The sequence below is a fragment of the Peromyscus maniculatus genome, chromosome 1 (genome assembly GCF_049852395.1).
Source record: "Peromyscus maniculatus bairdii isolate BWxNUB_F1_BW_parent chromosome 1, HU_Pman_BW_mat_3.1, whole genome shotgun sequence".
Classification (NCBI taxonomy): Eukaryota; Metazoa; Chordata; class Mammalia; order Rodentia; family Cricetidae; genus Peromyscus; species Peromyscus maniculatus.
The window spans coordinates 11,714,848-11,740,570 of NC_134852.1; the positions used below are offsets into that span (position 1 = coordinate 11,714,848).

The 25,723-nt window shown below is 38.5% G+C and overlaps 1 protein-coding gene across 1 annotated transcript in view; it reads left to right on the plus strand.

The window, feature by feature from the left end:
• The first annotated feature begins 1,499 nt into the window (after nucleotides 1-1,499).
• LOC102915145 (killer cell immunoglobulin-like receptor 3DL1) overlaps nucleotides 1,500-25,723 on the plus strand; it is a 47,840-nt gene continuing 23,616 nt past the window's right edge. The window contains exons 1-4 of the mRNA XM_076572342.1: nucleotides 1,500-1,593; nucleotides 1,848-2,132; nucleotides 3,278-3,583; nucleotides 5,218-5,511. Coding sequence (XP_076428457.1) covers nucleotides 1,500-1,593; nucleotides 1,848-2,132; nucleotides 3,278-3,583; nucleotides 5,218-5,511 — 979 coding nt within the window. The remainder of the gene's footprint in view (nucleotides 1,594-1,847; nucleotides 2,133-3,277; nucleotides 3,584-5,217; nucleotides 5,512-25,723) is intronic.

Sequence of the window (25,723 nt, forward strand, 5' to 3'; positions counted from 1 at the left end):
TGGGTAGCCAGTGTTGCAAGATGTCTACCAGAGCTGACTGGTAGCATAGCTTGAAGTCTACATGGTCTTCACTACAGATACCAGCTATTGTCTCTTTCCTCAGGAATATCCACAAGGTGGATACAGATAAATGAACAAGATTCATGGGCTGGCCATTATGAGTCCAAATGCATTCTAAATACAAATAAACAAGTTGCTGTGTTATGCTATACTACCAGCATTTCACATAAAATGAGACTTGGAATGATGGAGGAACTATATATTAGCCTCTAGTTTATCACACTTAGTGTAGAAAATGAGCAGAATAACCTCTGTGAATTACAATTTTTACAAATGTACATACTTTTGCATTTGCACCCCCAAAACACTAACTACACCCATGTAAAAATTTTTACAAAAGTACATACATTCAAAAGTACTTTATAAGGGGTAAAGTAGTTCAAAAGACTCACTCCTCATCAATGTTATAAAACTTCTTAATTATGTGCTCCTGGGGACTACCTCTCCATCATCCATGAGTTTTGGAATATTCATGATATACTTATAATCTGAATATTATTAAATTTCTAGAGTCGGTGAATCAAGAGCTGTCATTTTCTGCTCCTTTGGTGGCATCAATTGTGATCTCTCATCTCAATCACACTAACCTTTCCTGCTACATTTCTGGTGTAATTACTTTTTAAATTATAATGATGAAATTTACTTCATGGTACCAAACTTAAAATTCTGAGCTAGAATATCATAACATGGAAGATATAACATAGATGATAGATAGATAGATGATAGATAGATAGATAGATAGATAGATAGATAGATAGATAGATAGATAGATAGATAGAGATACAGATATATAGATATAGATATATTATGTTGGATAACACAATCTTTGTCTTAGATTTTCTATTGCTGTGTGAAGGGACACCATGACCATGGAAATTCTAATAAATGGAGACATCTGATCGGGACTGATGTACAGTTTAAAGATTTTGTCCATTTATATCATGGTAGATAACCTAGCAGTATGTAGGGTGGTAATGATGATGATGCTCGAGAAGGAGCAGAGATTTCTTCATTTTGATCCACTGGCAGCAGACTGAGACTGTATTTCACACTGTTAATAGCTTGAAAATAAGAGACTATACAGTGTGCCTCCACAGTGACATACTTCCTCCACCAAGGCCACACCTACTCCAATGAGGACATACCTCCTATTACTGACATTCCCTATGTGCTGTACATTGAAACAGATGCATCTATGGAAAACATAACTATTCAAAAAAACACAGTTTTCACACTCATCACTTCAAAATGACCCTATGTGTACAACACTTACAAATCTGCTCACATCATGAAAGAAATCCATGACAGACGAAACAGTGATTGCACCAAAGATTAACTCTGTGAAACCATGGATTTACTCTGTTACTGATAGCAGTGTAGATTTGGGGTTACTCACAGAAGCAAGGGTGACTCAAACCTTACTTAAAGCACACCCCAATATGGGTGATGATCAGGAAGCCAAAACCCTGGAGCTCAGTGCACAACTTGCAGGCAGCCAAGAGGTCTTAGACATCAGCACTCAGAGCTCAGCTGGTACAGTGTCTCACTCTTTCTATAGAGCTGGGAAGCGCCACTGATGACTCTTGAATGTTTCACCTTTGCATGACAGAGAAAGTTTGTTTACTTTCTGAATATCCTGAACATCTCAGCCTCTCACATGGATGCAAGGATGTTTCAATTCAGAGAAAAGTGTTATACAAAGGAACAAAAAGTAGGGAAAATTGGAGTCTCAGCTCTCAGGGGTGAAGGAACATCATTAATTTTTTTCTCTGTGCACCCCTCTGCAGGAAGTCATGACAAGCCTTCACTCTCTGCCTGGCCAAGCCATATTGTTCCTTTGGGACAGCGTGTGGAACTTCGATGTGACTCTCATAGTGTCTATTACACATTCAAGTTGTACAAAGAGCTTGGTAATCCTATCCCTCACATCCAGGGAAGACCATTCCAGAGGAAATTTGTCTTTGAACCTGTGACAACAGAATATGCAGGGACATACAGATGCTATGGATTTAATGATCGTTACCCTTTTAAAATTTCAGCCAACAGTGACCCTGTGAAGATCATAATTTCAGGTTAGAGATGATGTTTTGAGTGCCTTTCATTTCCCCAAATCTCCCAACCTTGTAATTTACAGAAACAGTGTTACTAAGAGATTTGGACTCATAAAGGAATATTTAACACAGTCAAATATATAATGTTCTGGGCATAATAAAATATACAACACCACACATTTTTCTAGTCCCTAAGGCTTCCCTTGTGTTAAATAAGTCAAGGAAAATTGGGCTGGAACTCAGATCTTAACCAGTTGATATCAGGATGCAAGAATATCCTGAATTATTTCAGGTCTGTAGAACTACAAGGGTTGATGTAACAAAAAAAGGGAAAAATTCAGTTGTTGGCCAAAGATATCATCATGAGACAAACACCCTGTCGCTAATGCTAAACATGGATGAAGGGTACAAGTGCCAAAGAATGTACGAGACTCTAAAAGCTGGAAGTCAAAAAATGGATACTTTCTTAGTGATTTCAGTAGTTACTATCCCTGAAGAAACCTGATTTATGCCATTGGGCTTTTCAGAATTCTGATCTCCACAATACTTATATTCTTTTTAAGAATCAAATTTGTTGTAATTTGTTATGTTAGCAACTGGAAAGTAATATAGGAACTCAAGTAAAAAGCAAATTAAGTCACAAAAAAGGGATGCTCTGAGAGCAGTAAGGTCAGGATGCTAATTCATCAATGTGTTGGAGGAAACAATGTTCATGATCCTGGATCAGAAATGCCTTATAGGGGTTTGAATCACAGTGAGTGCTAGAAGTCTTTCCCTCATAACTATGTTCAATACTAATTCCTTTAACCTACCAAGGATTATACTGAATCAAAAGTTGCATAAAGAAGACACATAAAGCAGCCTGGTGGTTGAGCTTGCCATGTTTCCTGCACTTTCCAGGCTTAAAAAAGACAATAGGGCCTATGGAAGTAGTACTCAAGAGACACATTCTCATAACAAGCCAGTGGGAAGATATTGTACTAATCCTAGACTCAAATAAGTGGGAAATGGACACAAAGATGGAGGAGTCTGTGTCCAGAGTAGAAGCAAACAAAAACAAGTAAACTGGAGTACTAACAGGGAGAACAGGCCAGTTGAGGGGGAACCACCAGTCTTCAAGGACACAGAGATTTTTGACCAGGTTCATACAATTTTTTTATTCTTAGGAGTCTACAGGAAGCCTTTCCTCTTGGCCTTACAACCTCCCCTGGTGAATTTAGGAGAGACGGTGACACTGGAGTGTCGATCAGAGATTATGTTTGACACCTTCATTTTGACATCACATAAAAATGGAACAATTAAAGACTCTTTCGAGCTTTCTGCAGAACATTATCATGGGGGTTCCCAAGCCAACTTCTCAATAGGTCCTGTGACACCTGATGATGCTGGGACATACACATGCTATGGTTCCTTAAATCACTCTCCATATGAGTGGTCTGAATCCAGTGGCCCCATTGACATAAATATCACAGGTAAGAGCATGTCACCTGCTCATCATTGTCTTTGTGATACAGAAAAATATTCTATACACTAAAAACTAAGGGATATCACCAGAAAAAAAGGAGTGTAAATACTTTACATAAAGGCAACCTTGTTAATTGTTTTACTGGCATAGACAATGAAAAGAAATACAGAAGAACAGACCCTTGGTTATAACATAAAGCACAGATACAGGGAGGTACAAAGTAGATATAAACAGAAAATGACAATTAGATGAGCATAATATGAACCAGAGAGAATGAAGTCTCTCTACTGACATTCAGAAAATTACTGAATTCTACCTCTATAAGAAGTCTGTCAAGACAGCCAGACAGATCATGTGTCTGACCTGAGTCCAAATACTTAATTGGGCTGTCTTTAAGCCTTCACATAGGTGGAACCAGGAAGGGCTGAAAATTAGTAAATATGGAATGTGTGCTAAGAGAAAATCTACAAAAAGACAGAAGCCTGCATGGAAACTTTGATAGTAGAGATGGAAAAATTATAGCAGCTATTAAATATTTTAAGAAAGAGCTTGTCAGACACATGATATGTCTGGCTCTCTTGGTAGAAGTCTTACAAAGGCAGAAGTGAAAAACAAATTCTGAACTAAGTGCTTAGGAAGCAGATGATAGATCACACTTGAACAGTACACACACTAAGTGGAACAAGAGAGGAAAGATCACCATGCTCAATGTTCAAGAGAAATATAGAATTTTATGAAGTATTATGTACTTTGAAAAGAGAGATTAATTAACAGATATGTAAACGGATACAAGAATGAAAAATAGAATGACATTGGATTCTAGATTTTTATTATACATAGGATGGCAAAGTTAAAGGTCATGAAATTAGCAAGTGACCAAGGAAGAAAAATTTAATAAAGAGGGATAAAAAATAAATGAAAAACATATGACATGGAGGAGGAAATGAGGGGAATAAAGAGATCAGCAATGCTGTACAAGGGAGGAAAAAGGAAACTGTATGAGGATAATATAATGAAGACTGTTACTTGGTATGCTAATTAAAACAAAATTATATGAGTAACTCTAATTGAACCCATTGACTTGTAAAACAACTGGAGAAAAAGTGAAAGTATAGAGAAGAACAATTAGAAAAATGAGTGGGATTAGTGGAAGTTTAGGAGGAAGAAAGAATAACATTAATATTGTTAATAGTATCCATCTATAAATATATGTAACAGCAATTTTTAAAAAACATTAAATGATATAGTTCAATTTCAAAAATTAAGAAATATTTTCAAAACAAGCATAAAAATATATTATGCATGCATATGAATATTTCATTATGAAGGTTATTGCTAGATAAAATTAATTATGCTCATAAAAACATACTTTAAAAGATAGAATGACCCAATGCCAATAGAGGCAGAAAATGTCAATGAGCAAAAGTTGGCATAAAATATTTGAGTACCAGTGAGGTCATAGACTAAAGATGGTAACATAAAAATTGAGAGTATGAGAGAAAGAGAGGAGAGGAGAGATGGAGACATAGAGAGGAGGAGATGGTAAGAGGCAGAGAGAGATCAAAGAAATAGACGCAAGCAGAGGGAACACTGAGGATGAATGAACACTGATAACTAACTATCGCTGCCTCTTTTCTTCAGGTTTATACAAGATACCTACTCTGTCAGCCCTGATGGGTCCTGGGGTGATGTCAGGAGAGAACATGACCTTGACCTGTTTCTCTGACCTTCAGTTTGACATGTTCCATCTGTCCAGGGAAGGGGTGCCTGAGGGACATGAGCTGCCTTCAGTGCAGAACAACAATGGGACATTCCAGGCCAACTTCCTTCTTGGTCCTGTGGTCCAGGCAGGGAACTATAGATGCTATGGCTCTTTCAGGAACTCTTCCCATCTGTGGTCAACCCCAACTGACCCCTTGTACATTCTTGTCACAGGTAAGAAAAATTCATATATACCTCATATCTTGTGACTGATGAAATACTGAAGCCATGTTTCAGAATCCTCCAATAGATGATAGAGAGAAAGTAGCATTGGGAGCTACAAAGGACTGCTGTGAGTTCTAATGTCATGTGTGTGGGATTAAACATATATATGTGTGTGTATGTTACATTTATATATGTGTGTATGCATATGTGATGTGTATATATGTACATGTATGCATATATATGTGTGTGTGTGTGCACATATGTCATGTGTACATATATGTGTGAATATGCATAGCTTTAGCCATATATGTAACAATAATTTTCAATGAAAAAGAGGCTATCAAATTAAGAGTGGTGTGGGGATATGAGAAAGCTTGGAGGAATGGTTGCTGGGAGGGACTGGAGAGAGGAAAGGGATGGGACAAAGAAAGATTTATATTTCAACTGAAAACCTTTTTTAAAAAAATCATGGAATTTGGGACTTGGGAGCAGATTACAAAGTAACAGACAGACAGCTGCCTGAACACGTCTTATACGACTTATATGCATCCATACTGGGATATCTATGAATAGAGGTAGATATTGTAATGTGTCAGGACAGACATATTAGGGATGAGGTTCATATCAGTTTGGGCAGAGCAGAGATGGAGCAGCCCTCCCGACTTCTTGCTCACATAGATCTTCCCACAGCAGTCCTATGAATCATTCAAAACTTGAAATCAGATGAGAGAGCCAACACCTAGAAGCAATCCACTAAATGTCATCCTATAACTCTACAGGCTCAGCACTAAGAGGTGGAGTGGGTGGTGGTCATTGTCCAAATTAAAAACATTCCTTAAGGGGAAGGCAGACAGCCTCTGATGAACTTTCTCCCTCTCCTGTCCCCTTCTCTAGTTAACTCAACAAGAAATTGCACTTCATGCACAGAAGTAGACTCCACAAAGGGTGAGTAATTGATTCCTCTTCTATTGTGGAAGCTAAGAGACCCAAAGCTCTTTAGTTTATTTCTATTTCAACTCCATCTTGCTCTGTATTCTTATCATCATCATCTCCCCTCTCTGATTCTTGAACTCTTCAACATTAGATGTTATTTAGAGCAGTATGGGAAATTTAATGACTATTCATCTCTAATTTCTATACCTGAGACCTTGGTGAGTGAAAAGGAGAGTAAATTTTACTCCCTTCTCAGGATCAATGAAGTTCTCTTTCTAGCTCTGTTCCTCCTGAAGAGGAGATGATGGGGACTGAAGAAGGAAACAAGTGAGCAGAAGGGAGGATTTTATATAAAAATACTACTTCTGACAAAATAGCCTTGACTTCCATTTTTCTCTACAAGAGAATTCAATGTCTAGTTCAAGGTGTTGTAGAAGTAGAAGTTGCAAAGCAGCTTAGCTGAGCACTGGAGTCAATCTCAGATGGAGAATCTGAACACATGATTTACATATAGGGTCCTGCAGGTTTCTGCCAATAGCAAAATGTAAATATATCCTTGGATCTGTGCATTCTGCCATAGTTAATTTACTAGTAACAACATTCCTAACACTGACTCTTCTCTGAATAATTACCAATTGTCTATACTACCTTGGCTAGGGGTGGGACTTCATGTTCATCTCCAGTCCCCATGTTAAGATTTTCTCTAACTTGAGCCTGCACTGGTCATGGAAATGCAGTCACAACCTCTTGTGCAGTTCATATATGTGTCTGCCCTACTGTGTCCAGAGACACTTGCCTATAATTGTTCATGTATATGTATATTTGTACATATGTGTGTTTATTCCAGATTTATAGATACACATATGTGGTGTGTATTAAAATACTATACTGAGCATATATATATATATATATATATATATATATATATATATATATGTGTGTGTGTGTGTGTGTGTGTGTGTGTGTGTGTAGTGATATATATCACTACAATATATCAATATATAGACACATACAACAGAAACAAATATAATAATCAAAGAAAAAGAGAATATCAACTTAAGAATGGTGGGTTATATGGGAAAATTGGAGTAAGGATACCTGGGAAGTGCTAGAAAGATGCAAGGGAGAGAGAAGGGATATAATTTTATATCAATTAAAAACTTTTTAAATAAAAACAGATGAAGTTTAATGGGAGCATCCCAAATAGTTCTGACCTTGCTTGGCCAGACACACCAGGACATCGTATGTATATACAGATATAGAAAGTGGTCAGGAAAGACTCATAATGGATGAGGTTGGGATCAGTTGGGTAGAGCAGAGATGGAGCAGCCCTCCTGATATCTCAATCACATAGATCTCTCCACAGTATTCCTATTGTCTCATCACAACTTGAAATCCAAGGACAGAGTGCCAGCCTCTAAGCAAACCATATGAAGGCCTCCTATGACACTGACACTCAGAACTAAGGACAAAGTGGATGCTGGTCACTGACCAACCTGAAAGGACTTTACATAGGAGGAAGACAGACAGCATCATTGACAACCCCCCCTCCTCTTCCCATTACATAGTAAACTCATCCAGAAATTGTTCTTCCTGCACAGAATGAGACTCCAAAACTAGTGAATAAATTATTCCTCTTTTTTTATGTAAAACTGTAGTTAAACAAACCTCTTGGGGTCATGTGCTCTGTCAGCTGCCTCACAGCTCTGTAAAGTTTGCCCAGTCACTTCTCTTCTCTGACTCTCAAACTCAGCAAAATCAGAAATTATCCACTGGCACCATGGGATCCATGGGGACTCTCAATCCCTTATGTCTTCACTTGAGTCCCCTGTAAGTAAAGAGAAGGGGAAATTTGACTCCCTTCTAAATAACAGTGAAGTTATAATTCCTCTCTATAGTTCAGAAGATGGATGATCTGGCCTGGTAAAGGTAGGAAGCAAGGGGAACATTACTAACTTTAGAAATAATATCTGTGATGGAATGGCCTTGACTTCACTTTTTTTCCTTTGGGAGAAGTTAATGTTGGTTCAGTGGTGTTGTAGATATACTAGTTCCACAGGAGATTCAATGAACACTGATATGAATCTCAGATTAAGACACTTAACACAGGACCTTTACAATGTGTCCTGCCATTTTTCTGCCAGTGCCATAGGGGTGATGAGATTGAAAACTTAGGCACAAGTCACATGAAATAGAATTACTTACAAGTAAGGTATAAGAGATACAAATTGATGTTTCTAGTTATTAGAGTCTATCAGTCAAGGAATTTTGTAAAATGACAATGGCATTGTATCAATACTTTCCTTCTGCACAGTGCTTCATGGAAGATGAAAGACAGCCCATCCTGGATTTTATACACTGAAGCCGTAGGAACATACAGCTAAACTATATGGCATTTGTAGTGTAGGCAGAAACAGAGCCCAGGTTATTCTGGAATGTTCCTCCTTACTTCCATTCATACCATATACAGTACATGTTATATTAATTCTTAGAATTACATTTTAGAAAATGCAGAACACATAGTCATAGGACATTTGCCATCTAGATCAATATTTCTTAATACTTGATTTGCATTATTTTTTGACAATTTCAACCAATGGGTTTTAATCATATACACCCCCTTACTCAAATCCTCCTGGACCTACCTAAACCAGGTGTTATCTCTTTTGTCCATGAAGTTCAATTTGTGATGCACATATATTCGAGAATGTGTAGCCTCTCACTGGAGCATGGTCAAATTACTTGTCACAACTCTTTTGAAACTGACTCTCCCAACAGCTATCATTTGCTTATAGCCCCTTGACTAATGGTGGGACTTCATGAATGTGGCCTCAATGGATGCTAGGATTTGGTCTAGCATGCACATGTACTGTTCTTGTGCATGCTGTCACATCTGCATTTGAATTCATCTATGCAACTTCCTTCTTGTGCCCAGTAGATACTATTTCTTTTTAATTATCATAAACCTTTGATCCATCATTTCCACAACTAAGACTGAGACATTGTAGAATTAGATGTCATGTAAATGTCATATTTAGAGCCAAGCGTTCCATAGTCTTTTATGCTCTGTAGTGTGGAGAATTTGTGTTCCCCAAAACATTGTGGACCCTAATAAACTCATCTGGGGTCAGAGAACAGAATAGCCACTAGATACAGGGACCAGAAAATGGTGACACTTACACCTTTAATCCTAGCATTCTGGAGGCAGAGATGTGACTGGATCTCTGAGAGTTCAAGGCCACACTGGAAACACCCAGGAGTGTTAAAAAGAGATTTAAATCCCAGGAAGTGACTGAAAGCAGAAAGGTATATAATGCATGAGGACCAGGAACTAGGCTGGTTAAGCTTGTAGGCTTTGAGCAACAGTTCAGCTGAGATCCATTTGGATGAGGACTCAGAAGCTTCCAGTCTGAGGAAACAGGATCAGCTGAGGAATTGGCGAGGTGAGGAAGCTGTGGCTTGTTCTGCTTCTCTGATCTTCCAGCGTTCACCCCAATACCTGACTCCAGGTTTGTTTTTATTAATAAGATTATTTAAGATTCATGTTACACTGCACTTTGGCTATTGTGGGTACCCGTATTGATCACCATATATTGCAAATATAAACTTCCCTGCTGAGGTTTGAGGGATGCATTAAAATAGGGATCCAAAGCGAAGTCATAGGAGCCAGTTTAATACTGTGTGCATTTAGCAGAATGAGAATAGTAGCGTCTTCATCAAGAATCTTGTCCTAAAGATTAATAATATATTAGTTATCCATCTATCAATAAATGTTAGGCAATCTATTACAGGGATCTTATGATTGTCATCATATTTATTGCATTCATATGTTCCATCAGATAATCATGGGCTCCTGTATATTCTGATTAGACTGTCATTCTACGTGATGGTTTTCTTGCTCATTTTTCTCATCCATTCTTGGTGCCATGCAAAAAGGAATGTATATGAAGAAGGAAGTGAGTGTCATCTGAGTAACATGAGAAACTGAACCTGGAGGAATACAGGTGTGTGATCTTCATTTACTTGGGCTAGTACAGGGACACTGATGTGGGTCTTTGCAGAGAGAACAGCTGAGCCCTTGTTCTTTCCCTCAGTTCTCAGAGCAGTGACTAATTCTTCACTGTATATTCACATTCAAAGCAAACTAATATCTAGAAGAAGGTTTTATGAAAGAGAGAGCACTAAAGAGAAAACTAGGAGCATAGAGGAAGAAAGAGATCGGGCTGGAACATAGAGATACAGAACATCTGGTTCTCATGTATGGGAGAAGAGAAACCTTGGGTTTTTACCATATCTCTCATTAATAAATTGGTACTTGAAATGAGCATGCAAAAGTACTTTCTTAGATGTAATTAGTTACTCCTATGCTCTAAAAATGCAGTATCAATGACCAAGGGTATGAAATGAAAAGAATTTGGAAGGGATAGGTCCTCATGAACTCACACTTTCCCATGAAGGTTGAGTCCTACATCCCCTCATACTGCACAAGAATATGTTCATATAAAAGCACTCAACATTTGCCTCTTTATAGGACCCTGAAGGAAAATAAACGCAGAAAGTGACATGCACAGAATTTGATCAGTGGATCTTCAAACAGCAATTTATCAGGACCAGTTCCTCACAGCCCAAGGAAGACTCCACATGTATCAGGGTGTGCATGGGAGTTATGAAATGATGAGCTGAGATCAAAGGTTGTTGGTACCCTATGAGTTCTCAAAGAAAGATATCAGGAATTCTTCTCTAAAGACCACAGCTCTTTTGGAAGCAAAAATTAATAGACGTAGTGAAATAATTGCTCTAATCATAGGATAGAGGTCTCTAACTTTGGCACCATTTGTCATTATTCTGATATGGATCTTAATGTGGATTTCCTACACTTAAAATGCTATGGTTCTCACTTTTCCTTTGGATAGAAATCAAACTATAATATGATATTAGACTTGAAATGTTAAAGCCTGCTAAGGGTTCATTTTTGTAATTGCCTAATCTTGCACAACTTTAACAAAATTTCTTTGCATGTTTCTGTAAATTAAAGCTTGCTGGGTACCAGATGACCTTCTGTTTGCCTGAAGATAGAGTGTAATGTTAGGTACTCTGCCTTTAAAATCCCCTGATTGAGGTGTCTTGGGGCTGCCTTTGGGAACCCCAAGTCTCAGGTATATATCTGGTATCAGTATGTGAATAAAAACCTTTGCTTTCTTGAAATTTATTAATGATCAGAGAGGTGAATCTCTGAATGAGCCCACTTTCATAACGCTATGATCCTGTAAGTAATCACAATATCACAATACCTTCTTAGTTCAATAAAATAGATCTGTCTGGTTCATTTATTGGATCTGTCATGGGTGCCCTATCTGCTAGAATCAAGAGATGTATACTCTCGTTTTACCAGAAACATTCACAAAACCTTTGTACACACTAAAATTCTTAAATTCAATTTTGTTGCTGTGATAAAAGCCCATGATCAAAAGCTAATTGAGGTAAAGGGTTTCTTTGGCTCACATATCTTAAATATGCCAGGTCACAATCCATTGAGGGAAGCCAAGGCAGGAACATGGATGAATGAAATGAAACAGATGCAATGAAGATTCACCACATACTTGAATGTTCTTCATGGCTTGGTCAGCCTGCATTATTCTGCAATTGATGATGACCTGTCAAGAAGTAGAACTACCCATAGAGGTCTAGGCCTTCCCACATCAACCTTGTAACAAGAAAATTCCCAACAGATTGCCTCCAGGCAATTTGTGTGGATGCATCTTCTCAACTGATAATTCCACTTCCCAAATGACTATATCTTGTTTCAAACTGACAAAAATAAATAAGTAAATAACTGGGACACTACCAAATAGGTTCTCTTTTGCATTTTCTTTGTTTTGATATATGACAAAATGTGTTTGTTAAATGAAAAAGAACAGCTGAGCTATTCAACAGATTGTCTTCTTGTCCTATATTACACTGATTTGAGGGTCAGTCAACTAATGTCTCTCCTAGAAGCAGACATCTTAGCCTTAGTAAGTACTTAATTTCCAATGTGCCATTGCATAAAGAAATGTTGATAAATGATCCCAACTTATGCATCACTGCTGTGACATTATCTTTTGTACACTCTGAAGATAAGTTACTCTCACTGGTTTAATAAAGAGCAAACTGTCTCATAGCTAGGCAGGAATAGGTTAGGCAGGAGAACCAGACTGAGAGAACACTGGGAAGAAGGACACAGTCACCATCTAGACAGAGAGAAAGCAGGATAGTGAGTAGAAATAAGGGAAACTAAGCCACTTAAAAGAATGTAGATTTAAAAATATGGGTAAATTTAAGCTATGAGAACTATTTAGAAACAAACTTAAGCTATCTGCTGAGGTTTCATAATTAGTAAGTCTCCATTGTTTTTTAGGGAGTTCACTAGTGGGACACAAACTTCTTCCTGCACATGGCAGAGTGTAAGCATGATAGAGCAAAAACAGTACAACCCAGTCTTATCTAAGTTTTGAGAATATAAGCTAGATTTCCGGGTGTGATATTTGTAGGTGTATGCTCCTGGGTAATTTTCTGAGACTCGGGTTTTACATTTATCATTTGGGGACCATAAGATCTAACTATGATTATTGATGTGGGGAAAACATTCACAGTACTTGATTTTTGTTATAGTGAAGTCCTTTATCAAAGGACTTTTGGCAAAATATTGAAACTTATTCAGGTCTTAAAATTAAGAGTGAATCTATACTAACAACTAGTGACTCATCTGGACTTTGTTTTCCATAACTTGTAGTTTTCAACAACCCAAATCAAATAAGGAATCAAGGGTCAATCCATCCATTTATTTACTACTAATAAGTACATGTTACAGTAAGTGATGTTTTCTAAAACTTTCTTAAATTTAATAGATTTAACAAAAGATAAATGTGTTTATGACTCAGATATTAGTTTGTTCAATGCAGATATAAAGAAGTGGGATTTGCTCCATACACTTCATTAGATAAGAAGCCCCATCATTTTAATTTATTTTATTTTATTTTATTGGTATAACTTTTTAAATTTTTTTCCTACTCACTGCAGTTTGCCCTTCTACTCTCCTTCCAGTCTCCCTTGTCTTCCCATCTAGCCCTGACTTCCACTCCTCCTCCATATCCATTCAGAAATGGCCTAGCCTCCCACTGGTTTGAACAAGACATGGCACATCAAGTAGAGGCAGAACCAAGCTCTTTCCTGTTCATCAAGGCTCAGCAAGGTAATCCAGCATGGGGAATAGATTCCCAAATTCCAGATAAGCACCAGGGACAGGATTTGATCTCACTGCTAGGATCCTTACAAAGAGCTGGAGCTACACAACTATCACACATATGCAGTGGGCCTAGGTCTTTCCCAGGGAAGTTCCCTAATTGGTGGGCCAAAGTCCATGACTTCACACCAGCTCAGGTCAGCTATCTCTGTGGGTTTCCCAGTCATGGTCCCTCTGGCTCCAACAATTCCTCCTCCCTTTCTTCAGCAAATTTCCTGGAGCTCAGTCCAGTGATTGGCTGCAGATCACAAATCTGCCTCCATCAGTCACTAGATAGAGTATCTCTGAAGACAATTAACAGTAATGGCCAGGTCAGGCACTCTCTCCACTACTGCTAAGAGTCTTAGCAGTGGTTATCTTTGTGAATTCCTGGGGGTTTCTCTGGGGCCAGGTTTCTATGTAACCCTAAAATGCCTCCCGATTATGACATCTCTTTCATTACAATCTCCCTCTGTCCTACCTCCTTCCCGCTTCCAGCACCAGCCCACCAAACTCACTTTTTCAAATTCCCATCTCTCAATTCCTGCTCTCCATTCCCTTCAGTTTACCCAGGAGATCTCTTTTATTTTACGTTCCCTGGGATATCCATGCATCCCTCTTTGGGCCCTCCATGTTATCTAGCCTCTTTGGGGCTGTGGATTATCCTATACTTTACTCCTAGTATTCACTTATCAGTGTATATATACCAGGTTTATCTTTCTGGATCTGGGATACCTCACTCATAATGATTTTTTTGGAGTTCCATCCATTTCCCTGCAAATTTCATGACCTCATTGTTTTCAAATGTACCACATTTTCTTTATGCATTCTTTGGTTGAGAGGAATCTAAGATGTTTCCAGGTTCTGGCTATTATGAACAATGCTACTATGAATGTAGTTGGCCAAGTGTCCTCGTTGTATCTTTGAGCATCCTTCAGGTATATACCCAAAAGTGATATAACTGGGTCTTGAGGAAGATTGATTCCCGATTTTCTGAGAAACTTCTTTATTGATTTTCAAAGTGGCTGTACAAGTTTGCACTCCCACCAACAATGGAGCACTGTTCCTCTTACTCCACATTCTCTCCAACATGACCTATCATCAGTGTTTTCTATCTTAGCCATTCTGACAGTTGTAAGATGGTATATCAGAGTCATTTTGATTTGCATTTACCTGATGACTAAGGATGCTGAGCAATTCCTTAAATTTCTTTTGGCCATTTGAGATTTTACTGTTAAGAATTCTCAGTTTAGATTTGGATCCCACATTTTAATCAGATTATTTAATATTTTGATGCCTAAATGACTGAGGGTTTTTTAAATACATTTTGGAGATCAGCCCTCTGTCAGATGTTGGGTTGGTGAAGATCTTTTCCCAATCTCTAGGTTGCTATTTTATCTTATTGACCATGTCATTTGCCTTTCAAGAGCTTTTCCATTTCAGGAGGTCCCATTTATTAATTATTGATCTCAATGTCTATGCTACTGGTGTTAAATTCAGGAAATGGTTTCCTGTGCCAATGTGTTCAAGGCTACTTCCTACTTTCTCTTCTATCAGGTTCAGTGTTATTGGATTTATGTTGAGGTTTTTGATCCACTTGGACTTCAGTTTGTGCAGGGTGAGTTATATGGTTTGATTTGCATTCTTCTACATGTCGACATCCAGTTATGCCAGCACCATTTGTTGAAGATGCTTTTTTTCCATTGTCTAATTTTGGCGCTTTTTTTGTCAAAAATCATATGTTCATAGTTGTGTGGAATTAGGTCAGGGTCTGCAATTTGATTCCATTGATTCACATGTCTCTTTTAATGCCAATACCAAGCTGTTTTTCTTACTAGAGCTCTATAGTATTGCTTGAAATCAGGAGTGGTGATGCTTTTGGAAGTTACTTTATTAAGAATAATTGTTTTAGCAATTTGGGGTATTGTTTTCCCCTATGAAATTGAGTATTGTTCTTTCAAGTTATGTGAAGAATTGTGTTTGGGTTTAGGGGATTGCACTGAATCTGTAGATTGCTTTTGATAAGATTGCAGTTTTTACTATGTTAACCCTACCTATCAATGGGCAGGGAGAGCTTTCCATTCTGATATCTTCTCCAACTTTTCTCTTTAAATATTTAAAGTTGTTTTCATGCAGGACTTGTTTGGTTAGAGTTACCCAAAGATATTTTATACTATTTGTGACTATTGTAAAGGGTGATATTTCTTAGATTTCTTTTTCACCACATTTCTCCTTTGCATATAGGAGGGCTATTGAATTTTTTAGTTAATCTTGTATCCCAACACACTACTGAAGGTGTTTATCAGCTGTAGGAGTTCCCTGGTAGGATATTGTGGTCACTTATGTATGCTATCATATCATCTGCAAATAGTGAAAGGTCCACTTCCTCCTCTCCAATTAGTATCCCCTTGTTCTCCTTTTCTTCTTGTATTGCTCTATCTAGAACTTTGAGTACTATATCGAATAGATGTAGATAAAGTGGACAGGCTTGTTTTTTTCCTGATTTTAGTAAATTGATTTGAGTTTCTCTCCATTTGATTTGATGTTGGTTGTTAGCCTGCTTTATACTAGTTTATATTGGTTTTATTATATTTTTAAACATGTTCATTGTACCCCTGATCTCTACAAGACCTTTTCATGAAGGGGTGTTCAATTTTGTCAAAGGCCTCTTCAGCATCTAATAAGATGAAAATTGTTTTTTTTTTCAGTTTGTTCATATGGTGGATTACATTGACAGATTTTTGTATGTTGATCCATTCCTGCATCTATGGGATGAAGCCAACTCGGTCATGGTGGATGAATTTTTGTGTGCTCTAGGATTCAGTTTTCCAGTATTTAATTGAATATTTTTGCATCAATGTTCATGGGGGACATTGTTCTGTAATTCTCTTTTTGTTGCATTTTTTAGTGGTTTGAATATCAGGGTAGCTGTAGCTTTATAAAAAGAATTTGGCAATATTCCCTCTATTTCTATTTTGTGAAAAAATTAGAGATGTATTGGTATATGCTCTTATTTGAAGCTCTGTGAGAATTCTGTGATGAAACCATCTGGCCCTGGGCTTTGATTTTAGTTGGGAGCCTTTAATGACTGCTTCTATTTTCTTAAGTTGTTTATCTGTTCTTGATTTAACTTTGGTATGTGGTCCCTATCAAGAAAATCATTCATTTCCTTTAGATTTTTCAATTTGGTAGAGTACACGTTTCTCATGCTGGTACTGTGAGATGTAACACTTTTTTGTGAGTATTATGTCTGTCTGTCCGTCGGTCGGTCAGTCTGTTGATTTGAAACAGGGATGGCCTTAGTGCCCTCCAACTTGGCATAATCCTGCATCAACCTACCAAGAGTTAAGTTTTCAAGGATTTTGAATATCCTGAAGATATAAGCAAGACAGGTATAGCTAGATAATTTGATTCTACTCACATAGCTTTGGAGGGTGAACCCTGAATGGATGTGGATATCCTCTAATTGGATCAGCTGCAAAGACCACTAGGACCATCACCTATCTGAGAGTAGACAAGATGTCTCAAGTAGAAAACTCACTTCCTTCTCCACCTATTACTCAATTTCTTTCTGTCTCTGTCTCTGACTCTCTCTGTCTCTCTCTGTCCCTCTCCTTCCTCTCTCCTTTTATTCTTTTGCATTTATTCTTCCCGAAAGGGAATGAGCAAATATTACTGTTCTCTGGCTTCCAAAATAATTGGCAGGGATTTTATCTCCCATTTGTAAGCTCTACTTATACTAGTTCTTATGTGAATGAAATTGTAGAGCTATTGTTCTGAATATTTTGTTACATTTACTTTTAGTCTTAGCAAACATCCAATAATTCTTATAAATTATTTGACTCAAAGGACTGATTAGAACCTATGTTAATTATGCTGTCTAACTTAGGGGTGTGAACCCTTGTGTGAGAGGCCAGAGTTTCATAAAACCCTAATAGTGGTAATATTTTGTTTGTACTCTACCAAATAAAGCTTGTCTAAAGATCAGAGTGTAGAGCTAGTCACTAGTTAACCACAGAGTCCAGACAATGGGCACCCACCTTTAATCCCAGCACTGGTTTGGAGGAAACAGAAAGTGATAAGGCAGGGCAGAGACAGGTGTTCCCACTTTTTTTGCCTGAGAACTTGGTGAGAGGTAAGAGGTGGCTGTGGCTTGTTCCTTTGCCTCTGACCTTTCAGCATTTACCCAGATAGCTGGCCTCAGGTCTTATTGTAAACACCCATTAGGATTTGGAATACATCTGGGTCCAACTTGTGGGGCACCAATTCACAAAAAAAGCTGATTGCCTGTGACTTTGCAGCTGCCAGGATAAGCCAGAGCTATAAACAGCCAAAGTTGTCACTACCATGGAGGCTAAGGTTTTTTGCTTTTTCTCAAGCCTCTGAGTGAGGTGGGATTTTTCTGTTGCAGCTTGTCTGAGGCAAACTCCAAAACCCGCAGGAGTTAGACACTTTTGCACATTCTTCCATGCACATGGCTGGCTCTTTGGGTTCTTCTCTCTGTGTGGGTTTTGGTCTTTTCCTGGACACCCTCCTCAGGCTGCTGCCACACTAGGTAACTACCTTGAAAACATCTCAGGCTTCTCCTGTTCTACACAGAAGCAGTCAGCCTCATGTCTTACCATCATCATTGGCAGATTTGGTGAGAAAATAGGGAATTCTCAAAAGGAGAATTAATTGAAAGAGAGAGATTCTAGCACATTAAAGAAATGGAAACACTATTACAATAGAAGGAGTTAGGTATCTGTACGATAATATGCTGGACAGTTTGAAAATGGAGCAATTAAATTGGAGGGTAATTAGTATAGAGAGGATTTGCATATTATCAATTATAAATACTATTTGTTTGAAGATTCCTGTTTTATCATTAAAACGTTGGTTAATATGAGTGCCAAGATACAAGTTTTAGAAAAACTTATTAAAACAGATCATAGAAATATTCAGACTCAGGCAGAGGAATTTAAAGGAAAACCAATCTGAGCATTGAATATAAGGTTAGAGAGGAACAGCCTAAGGTTTAAAAACAGCCAACCTGAATTTATCCAGTAACCTCACAGGAACTGCTAAATGATAGTTATCCCCAAGGTGTATAACAGATGAATGGGTTCCTGTGTAAATGTTAGATTTCAGGAGACTCAACGAACTGATAGTGTCATGTGGCATGCATTCATCATATGTGAAACAGATGTTAAACTCATGGTCAACTTCTAATAGAACTATATCCCTCAAGACTGGAAAGATTTGGTTACACCACTATTGGAGCCTGGTCCTCAACTACAATGGAGGACCTGGTGGAAGAATAAGGACCATTGAACAACAAAGTAGGGCTAGAGATATGGAAATCTCCCAAGACCAACTTCATAGAGAGGAATATTATGCTGATGTACAAAGGATATCTCTATATGATGACCACACCATGCCTTTATGCCTTGTACCAGCTTTGAATGCTTGGTACAGAATTGAAGAAGTAGTAAAGAAAAGTGAGTCACTTACTAAAGTTATACAAGGCCCAATAAAATAGTTGAATCTCTGGTTTTTGGAAATGTTAATTTATAATGCAAAAGGGAAATTAGGCCATTTAAGGCAAGATCAGAACCCTTGGAGGGATGAATCTGACATACAGTAAATATTGAATCTCATAACCACTCATAACTATGAGGATACTTAGATACAAAGGTAATTTCCAGAGGTTTAAAGAAAAATTAAAATGTTAGGTGCTTAACAGGATCTATGAACCAAAGGCTGAGGGGCCCCCAACTGGATCAGGCCCCCTGAATGGGTGAGACGGTCTTTTGGCTTGATCTGTTTGGGAGGCAGCTGTGTGTTGGTGCCGGGTCCTGAGCTCATTGCATGAGTTGGCTGTTTGAATCCTGGGACTTATGCAGGGACGCTTGGCTCGGTCTGGGAGGGGGGACTGGACCTGCCTGGACTGAGTCTACCAGGTCGACCTCGGTCCTCGGAGGAGACCTTGATCTGGAGGAGGTGGGAATGGGGGGTATGCTGGGGGGAGGGGAAGGGGGCGAGAGGGGGAGAACAGGGGAATCTGTGGCTATTATGTTGAACTGAATGGTGTTGTAAAATAAATTTAAAAAAAGGGTTTAAAAAAAATAAGAAGAAAAAAAATGTTAGGTGCTTAAAGGTCAATTAAAAATAGCTTAAAAACAGGACTTTCCTACCAAAAAAGTTTTTTTTTCTAAGAACAATCTCAACAGATGACCCCTGCCTTCTGGTCTATGTAGAAGGTGTGGCAAAGTCAGACACTGGACCAATGAATGCAAATCAACAAGGGACAGCCAAGGTAACCCTTCACCATTCAGAAATCCTTTGAGGTGCCTCTTACAGTCCCCCCTGTCAAATTGGGTTCAGTTATTTCCTATCATCATGGAGGAAACTCCTTCTCACAGCAATTAAAGAACCTAATACCTATTGTAAAAAATCACATTGCTCTTGATCATAGAGCAGCTTTCAAAATTAAATTAATATTTCAAGGAAAACCATAAATAATAACTGATAAAGATTAGATTTGAACAAGAGAGTCCTCTTAATTAGCAGAGATGATAGTTTATCAAACAGCATGACCGTTCAATCTAAACTAATTTACATGACTAACAAATGCTTTTCATTTGATCAGCTATAATTTGGAAAAGGGAACTCCCCATGTTAGTGTTGAGGCAGAGTTTTATTTTGTCTTTCCAGGAAAATAAAAGAACCATCTTGAAGAATTTAAAGAACTTTGGATAAATAAGCTTCCAAAGAAGAAGAGAGAACTACCTGAAAAAGTTTAAATATGACCTAATATTTAAGCGTGAAGTCTCCAAAAGGAGGATGGGGCTCCACAGCAATGATTCCAGCAGGAATCTGACAATGCCACTAAGCTGACAAACATCACCTAAAGTTTGTCTTTGGACTGCAAACTGCTCAGGACAATTTCAGGGTAATGAGCTGAAACGATCCAGCTTCACAGACTAATAAGTCTGCTTTTTCCAATTATGAAAAGACTGGACAACAAATGATACAGCTAGCTCTTCCAAGACTTGAAAATTAACCCAATTACTTTACAGGATTCCCTAAAGATGTTGTCATATCCAGACAGCAGGAAGTAATCTTAAGAACACAACCCCCCAGAGGTGAGTATCCGGGCCCAACCCAGACCCCATCTCTGGGCACCAGCCAATCCGGGGAAGACCTGCCCAACTTGGCCCAGGTTCTGGCCACCAGGCAGGTCCACTTATAGCACCTCCTGGAAGGATACCCTTCTCCAAGACCCCTGGCACCCCCTGCAATCTCCATGCCCTGCCCCATGCCCATCTGCCTGAGACCCCAGCCACACCCTGAGACTTAGATACCGGCCCTCAGCTTCCATCCTGCCCCCAACTTTCCTTATGGACAAGAGGTGAGTATCCGTCCCAACACAGAACCAATCCCTGGGCACCAGCCACTCCGAGGAAGACCTGCCCAACTTGGCCCCAGGTTCTGGCCACCGGGCAGGTCCCCTTCTAGCCCCACCAGGAAGGATCCCCTTCTCCAAGCCCCCCGGCAGGCCCTGCAATCACCACACCCTGCCCCCACGGCCATCTGCCAGAGAGCCCAGCCACTTCCTGAGACTTAGAGACTGGCCCCCAGCTCCCATCCTGCCCTGGACTTCCCATCTGGACAAGAGGGCTCCCATACTGGCCTGGACTTCCCTTCTGGACAAGAGCTCACATCCTGACCTGGACTTCCCTTCTGGACAAGAGCTCACATCCTGCACCGGACTTCCCTTCTGGACAAGAGTGCCCATCCTACCCCAGAATTCCTGTCTGGACAAAAGCTCCCATCCTGACCCAGACTGCCTGTCCAGATAAGAGCTTCCATCCTACTCTGGAGTTCCCATTTGGACAAGAGAGCTCCCATCTGGATGAGAGAGAGAGAGACTTCCTGAATCTGTCAGCTCTGTCTGAACCAAGTGCGCTGATAAGACCAAGAACGAACCACAAGGAGATGGGCAGACGTCAAGGCAGATGTACATACAACAAAATGAAGAGCAATACAGCATAACCAGAACCTAGCCCACCTCCAACATCTAGACCTGAACATCAAAAATGGGAAGAAGCAGAAGAAAACAGCCTTATGGATAACATCATGAAGAAGGTAGAGGCTTGTGTAGAGGAAAAGACAAAAAAAAATGGGAAGAATGCTATAAACAACTAGAGGAAAGGGCAAACAAATAAGAAGAAAACAATAAAGTCCTGGAAGAAAAAAATAAAGTCCTGGAAGAAAACAATAAAGTACTGAAAGAAAATCATGAAAAAGCAATGAAACAAATAAAGGAAAAAGTCCAATACCTGAAAAGGGAAATAGAAAAAAATGAAGAAGACACAGAGAGAATGATGGAAATAGAAAATCTGAGTAAAGGATCAGAAACTTCAGATGCAAATATAACCAACAGAATGCAAGAGATGGAAGAGAGGATCTCTGGCATAGAATATACAGTAGAAGAAATAGTTTCATCAGTCAAAGAAAACACTAAAGCCAACAAAGTCTTGAACCAAAATGTCCAAGAAATTTGGGACATCATGAAAAGACCAAACCTATGAATTATAGATATAGAAGAAGGGGAAGAATACCAACTCAAAAGCACAGAAAATATATTCAACAAAATTATAGAAGAAAACTTTCCCAACTTATAGAAGGAAATGCCTATGAAGATACAGGAAGCCTATAGAACACCAAACAGACTAGACCCCCCAAAAGTCCCCTCGACACATAATAATTAAACAATTAAATGTACAGAATAAAGAAAGAATATTAAGAGCAGCAAAGGAAAAAGGCCAAATGACCTATAAAGGCAAACCCATCAGAATAACATCTGATGTCTCAGTGGAGACTTTGAAAGCCAGAAGGACCTGGACAGATGTAATGCAGACACTAAGAGACCATGGATGTCAGCCCAGAGTAATATACCCAGCAAAACTTTCAATCATCATCGACAGAGTAAACAAGACATTCTAAGACAAAGCCAGATTTAAACAATACTTATCCACAAACCCAGCCTTACAGAAAGCACTAGAAGGAAAATTCTAACAGAAGGAAGTCAGATACACACTCAAAAGCACAGGCAATAAATAAAGCCACAGCAGTAAACCCCAAAGAAGAGAAGTACACACACACTACCACCAAAAATAATAGTGATGAACAATCACTGGTTGTTAATATCCCTTAATATCAATGGACTTAATTCACCTATAAAAAGACATAGGCTTACAGAATGGATACGAAAGCAGGACCCATCTTTCTGCTGCATACAAGAAACACATCTCAAATTCAAAGGCAGACACTACCTAAGAATAAAAGGCTGGGAAAACACTTTCCAATCAAATGGTCTTAAGAAACAAGTGGGTGTAGCCATCCTGATATCCAAGGAAATAGACTTCAAACTAAAATCAATCAAAAGAGATCAAGAAGGGCATCACATCCTCATCACAGGAATGATCCACCAAGATGAAGTTTCAATTCTGAACATTTATGCCCCAAACACAAGGGCACCCACATATGTAAAAGAAACATTACTAAAGCTTAAACCACATATAAAACCCCACACATTAATAGTGGGAGATCTCAACACCCCACTTTTACCACTGGACAGATCTCCCAAATCAAAACTTAACAGAGAAATAAAGGACTTAACTGATGTCATGACCCAATTGGACCTAATAGTTATCTACAGAACATTCCATCCTAACAAAAAAGAATATACCTTCTTCTCAGCACCCCATGGAACTTTCTCTAAAATTGACCACATACTTGGCCACAAAGCAAATCTCAACAGATACCAAACAATTGAATAACCTCCTGTGTTCTATCAGACCACCATGATTTAAAGTTAGATTTCAATAACAACAAAAACTACAGAAAACCTACAATCTCATGGAAATTGAATAATGCTCAACTGAATCATCAATGGATTAAGGAAGAAATAAAGAAAGAAATTAAAGACTTCCTAGAGATCAACCAAAATGAAGACACCACATACCCAAACTTATGGGACGCTATGAAAGCAGTGCTAAGAGAAAAATTCATAGCACTAAATGCCCACATAAAGAAGTTGGAGAAATCTCACACTAGTGACTTAACAGCACACCTGAAAGCTCTAGAACAAGAAGCAGCAAAGTCTCCCAGGAAGAATAGACGCCAGGAAATTATCAAAGTGAAAGGTGAAATTAATAAAATAGAAACTAAGAGAATAATACAAAAAAATAATGAAACAAAGAGTTGGTTCTTTGAGAAAATCAACAAGATAGACAAGCCATTATCCAAACTAACCAAAAGACAGAGAGAGAGAATCCAAATCAACAAAATCAGAAATGAAAAGGGGGACATAACAATAGACATTGAGAAATCCAGAGAATTATCAGGTCATATTTCAAAAACCTCTACTCCACAAAACTGGAAAATGTAAAAGAAATGGAGAATTTTCTGGATAGGTACCACATACCTAAGTTAAATCAAGACCAGATAAACTATTTAAATAGTCCAATAACCCCTAAGGAAATAGAAACAGTCATTAGAAGTCTCCCAACCAAAAAAAGGCCAGGACCAGCTGGTTTCAGCGCAGAATTCTACCAGGTCTTCAAAGAAGAGTTAATACCAATACTCTCTAAATTGTTCCACATAATAGAAACAGAAGGAACATTACCAAACTCCTTCTATGAGGCTACAATTACCCTGATTCCTAAACCAAACAATGATACAACAAAGAAATAGAACTACAGACCGATCTCCCTCATGAACTTTAATGCAAAAATACTCAGTAAAATACTGGCAAACAAACTCCAAGAACACATCAGAACAATTATCCACTATGATCAAGTAGGCTTCATCCCAGGGATGCAAGGGTGGTTCAACATACGAAAGTCTGTCAATGTAATACACCATATAAACAAACTCAAAGAAAAAAAAACACATGATCATCTCACTAGATGCAGAAAAGGCATTTGACAAAATCCAACACCCCTTCATGATAAAAGTCTTGGAGTGATCAGGAATACAGGGAACATACCTAAACATAATAAAGGCAATTTACTGCAAGCCAACAGCCAACATCAAAATAAATGGAGAGAAACACAAAGCAATTCCACTAAAATCAGGAACGAGGCAAGGCTGTCCACTCTCCCCATACTTATTCAATATAGTACTTGAAGTTCTAGAAAGAGCAGTAAGACAACATCAGGAGATTAAGGGGATACAAATTGGAAAGGAAGAAGTCAAGCTTTCCCTATTTGCAGATGACATGATAGTATACTTGAGTGACCCCAAAGATTCCACCCAGGAACTCATAAAGCTTATAAACACCTTCAGCAAAATAGCAGGATACGAGATCAACTCAAAAAAATCAGTAGCCCTCCTATATACAATGGACAAAGAAGCTGAGAAGGCAATTAGAGATACATCACCCTTTACAATAGCCACAAATGACATAAAATACCTTGGGGAAACACTAGCCAAGCAAGTGAAGGACCTATATGACAAGAACTTTAAGTCCCTGACAAAAGAAATTGAAGAAGATTTCAGAAAATGGAAAGATCTCCCATGCTCATGGATAGGCAGGACCAACATAGTAAAAATGGCAATTTTATCAAAAGCAATCTACAGATTCAATGCAATCCCCATCAAAATACCAACACAATTCTTCACAGACCTGGAAAGAATAATACTCAACTTCATATAGAAAAACAAAAAACCCAGGATAGCCAAAAGAATCTTGTACAATAAAACAACCTCTGGAGGCATCGCAATCCCTGACTTCAAGCTCTACTATAGAGCTACAGTAATAAAAACAGCTTGGTATTGGCATAAAACCTGACATGTGGACCAATGGAATCGAATTGAAGACCTGACATTAACCCACACACCTAAGAACATATAATTTTTGACAAAGAAGCCAAAAGTGTACAATGGAAAAAGAGAGCATCTTCAATACATGGTGCTGGCATAACTGGATATCAACATGTAGAAGGCTGCAAATAGATCCATATCTGTCACCGTGTA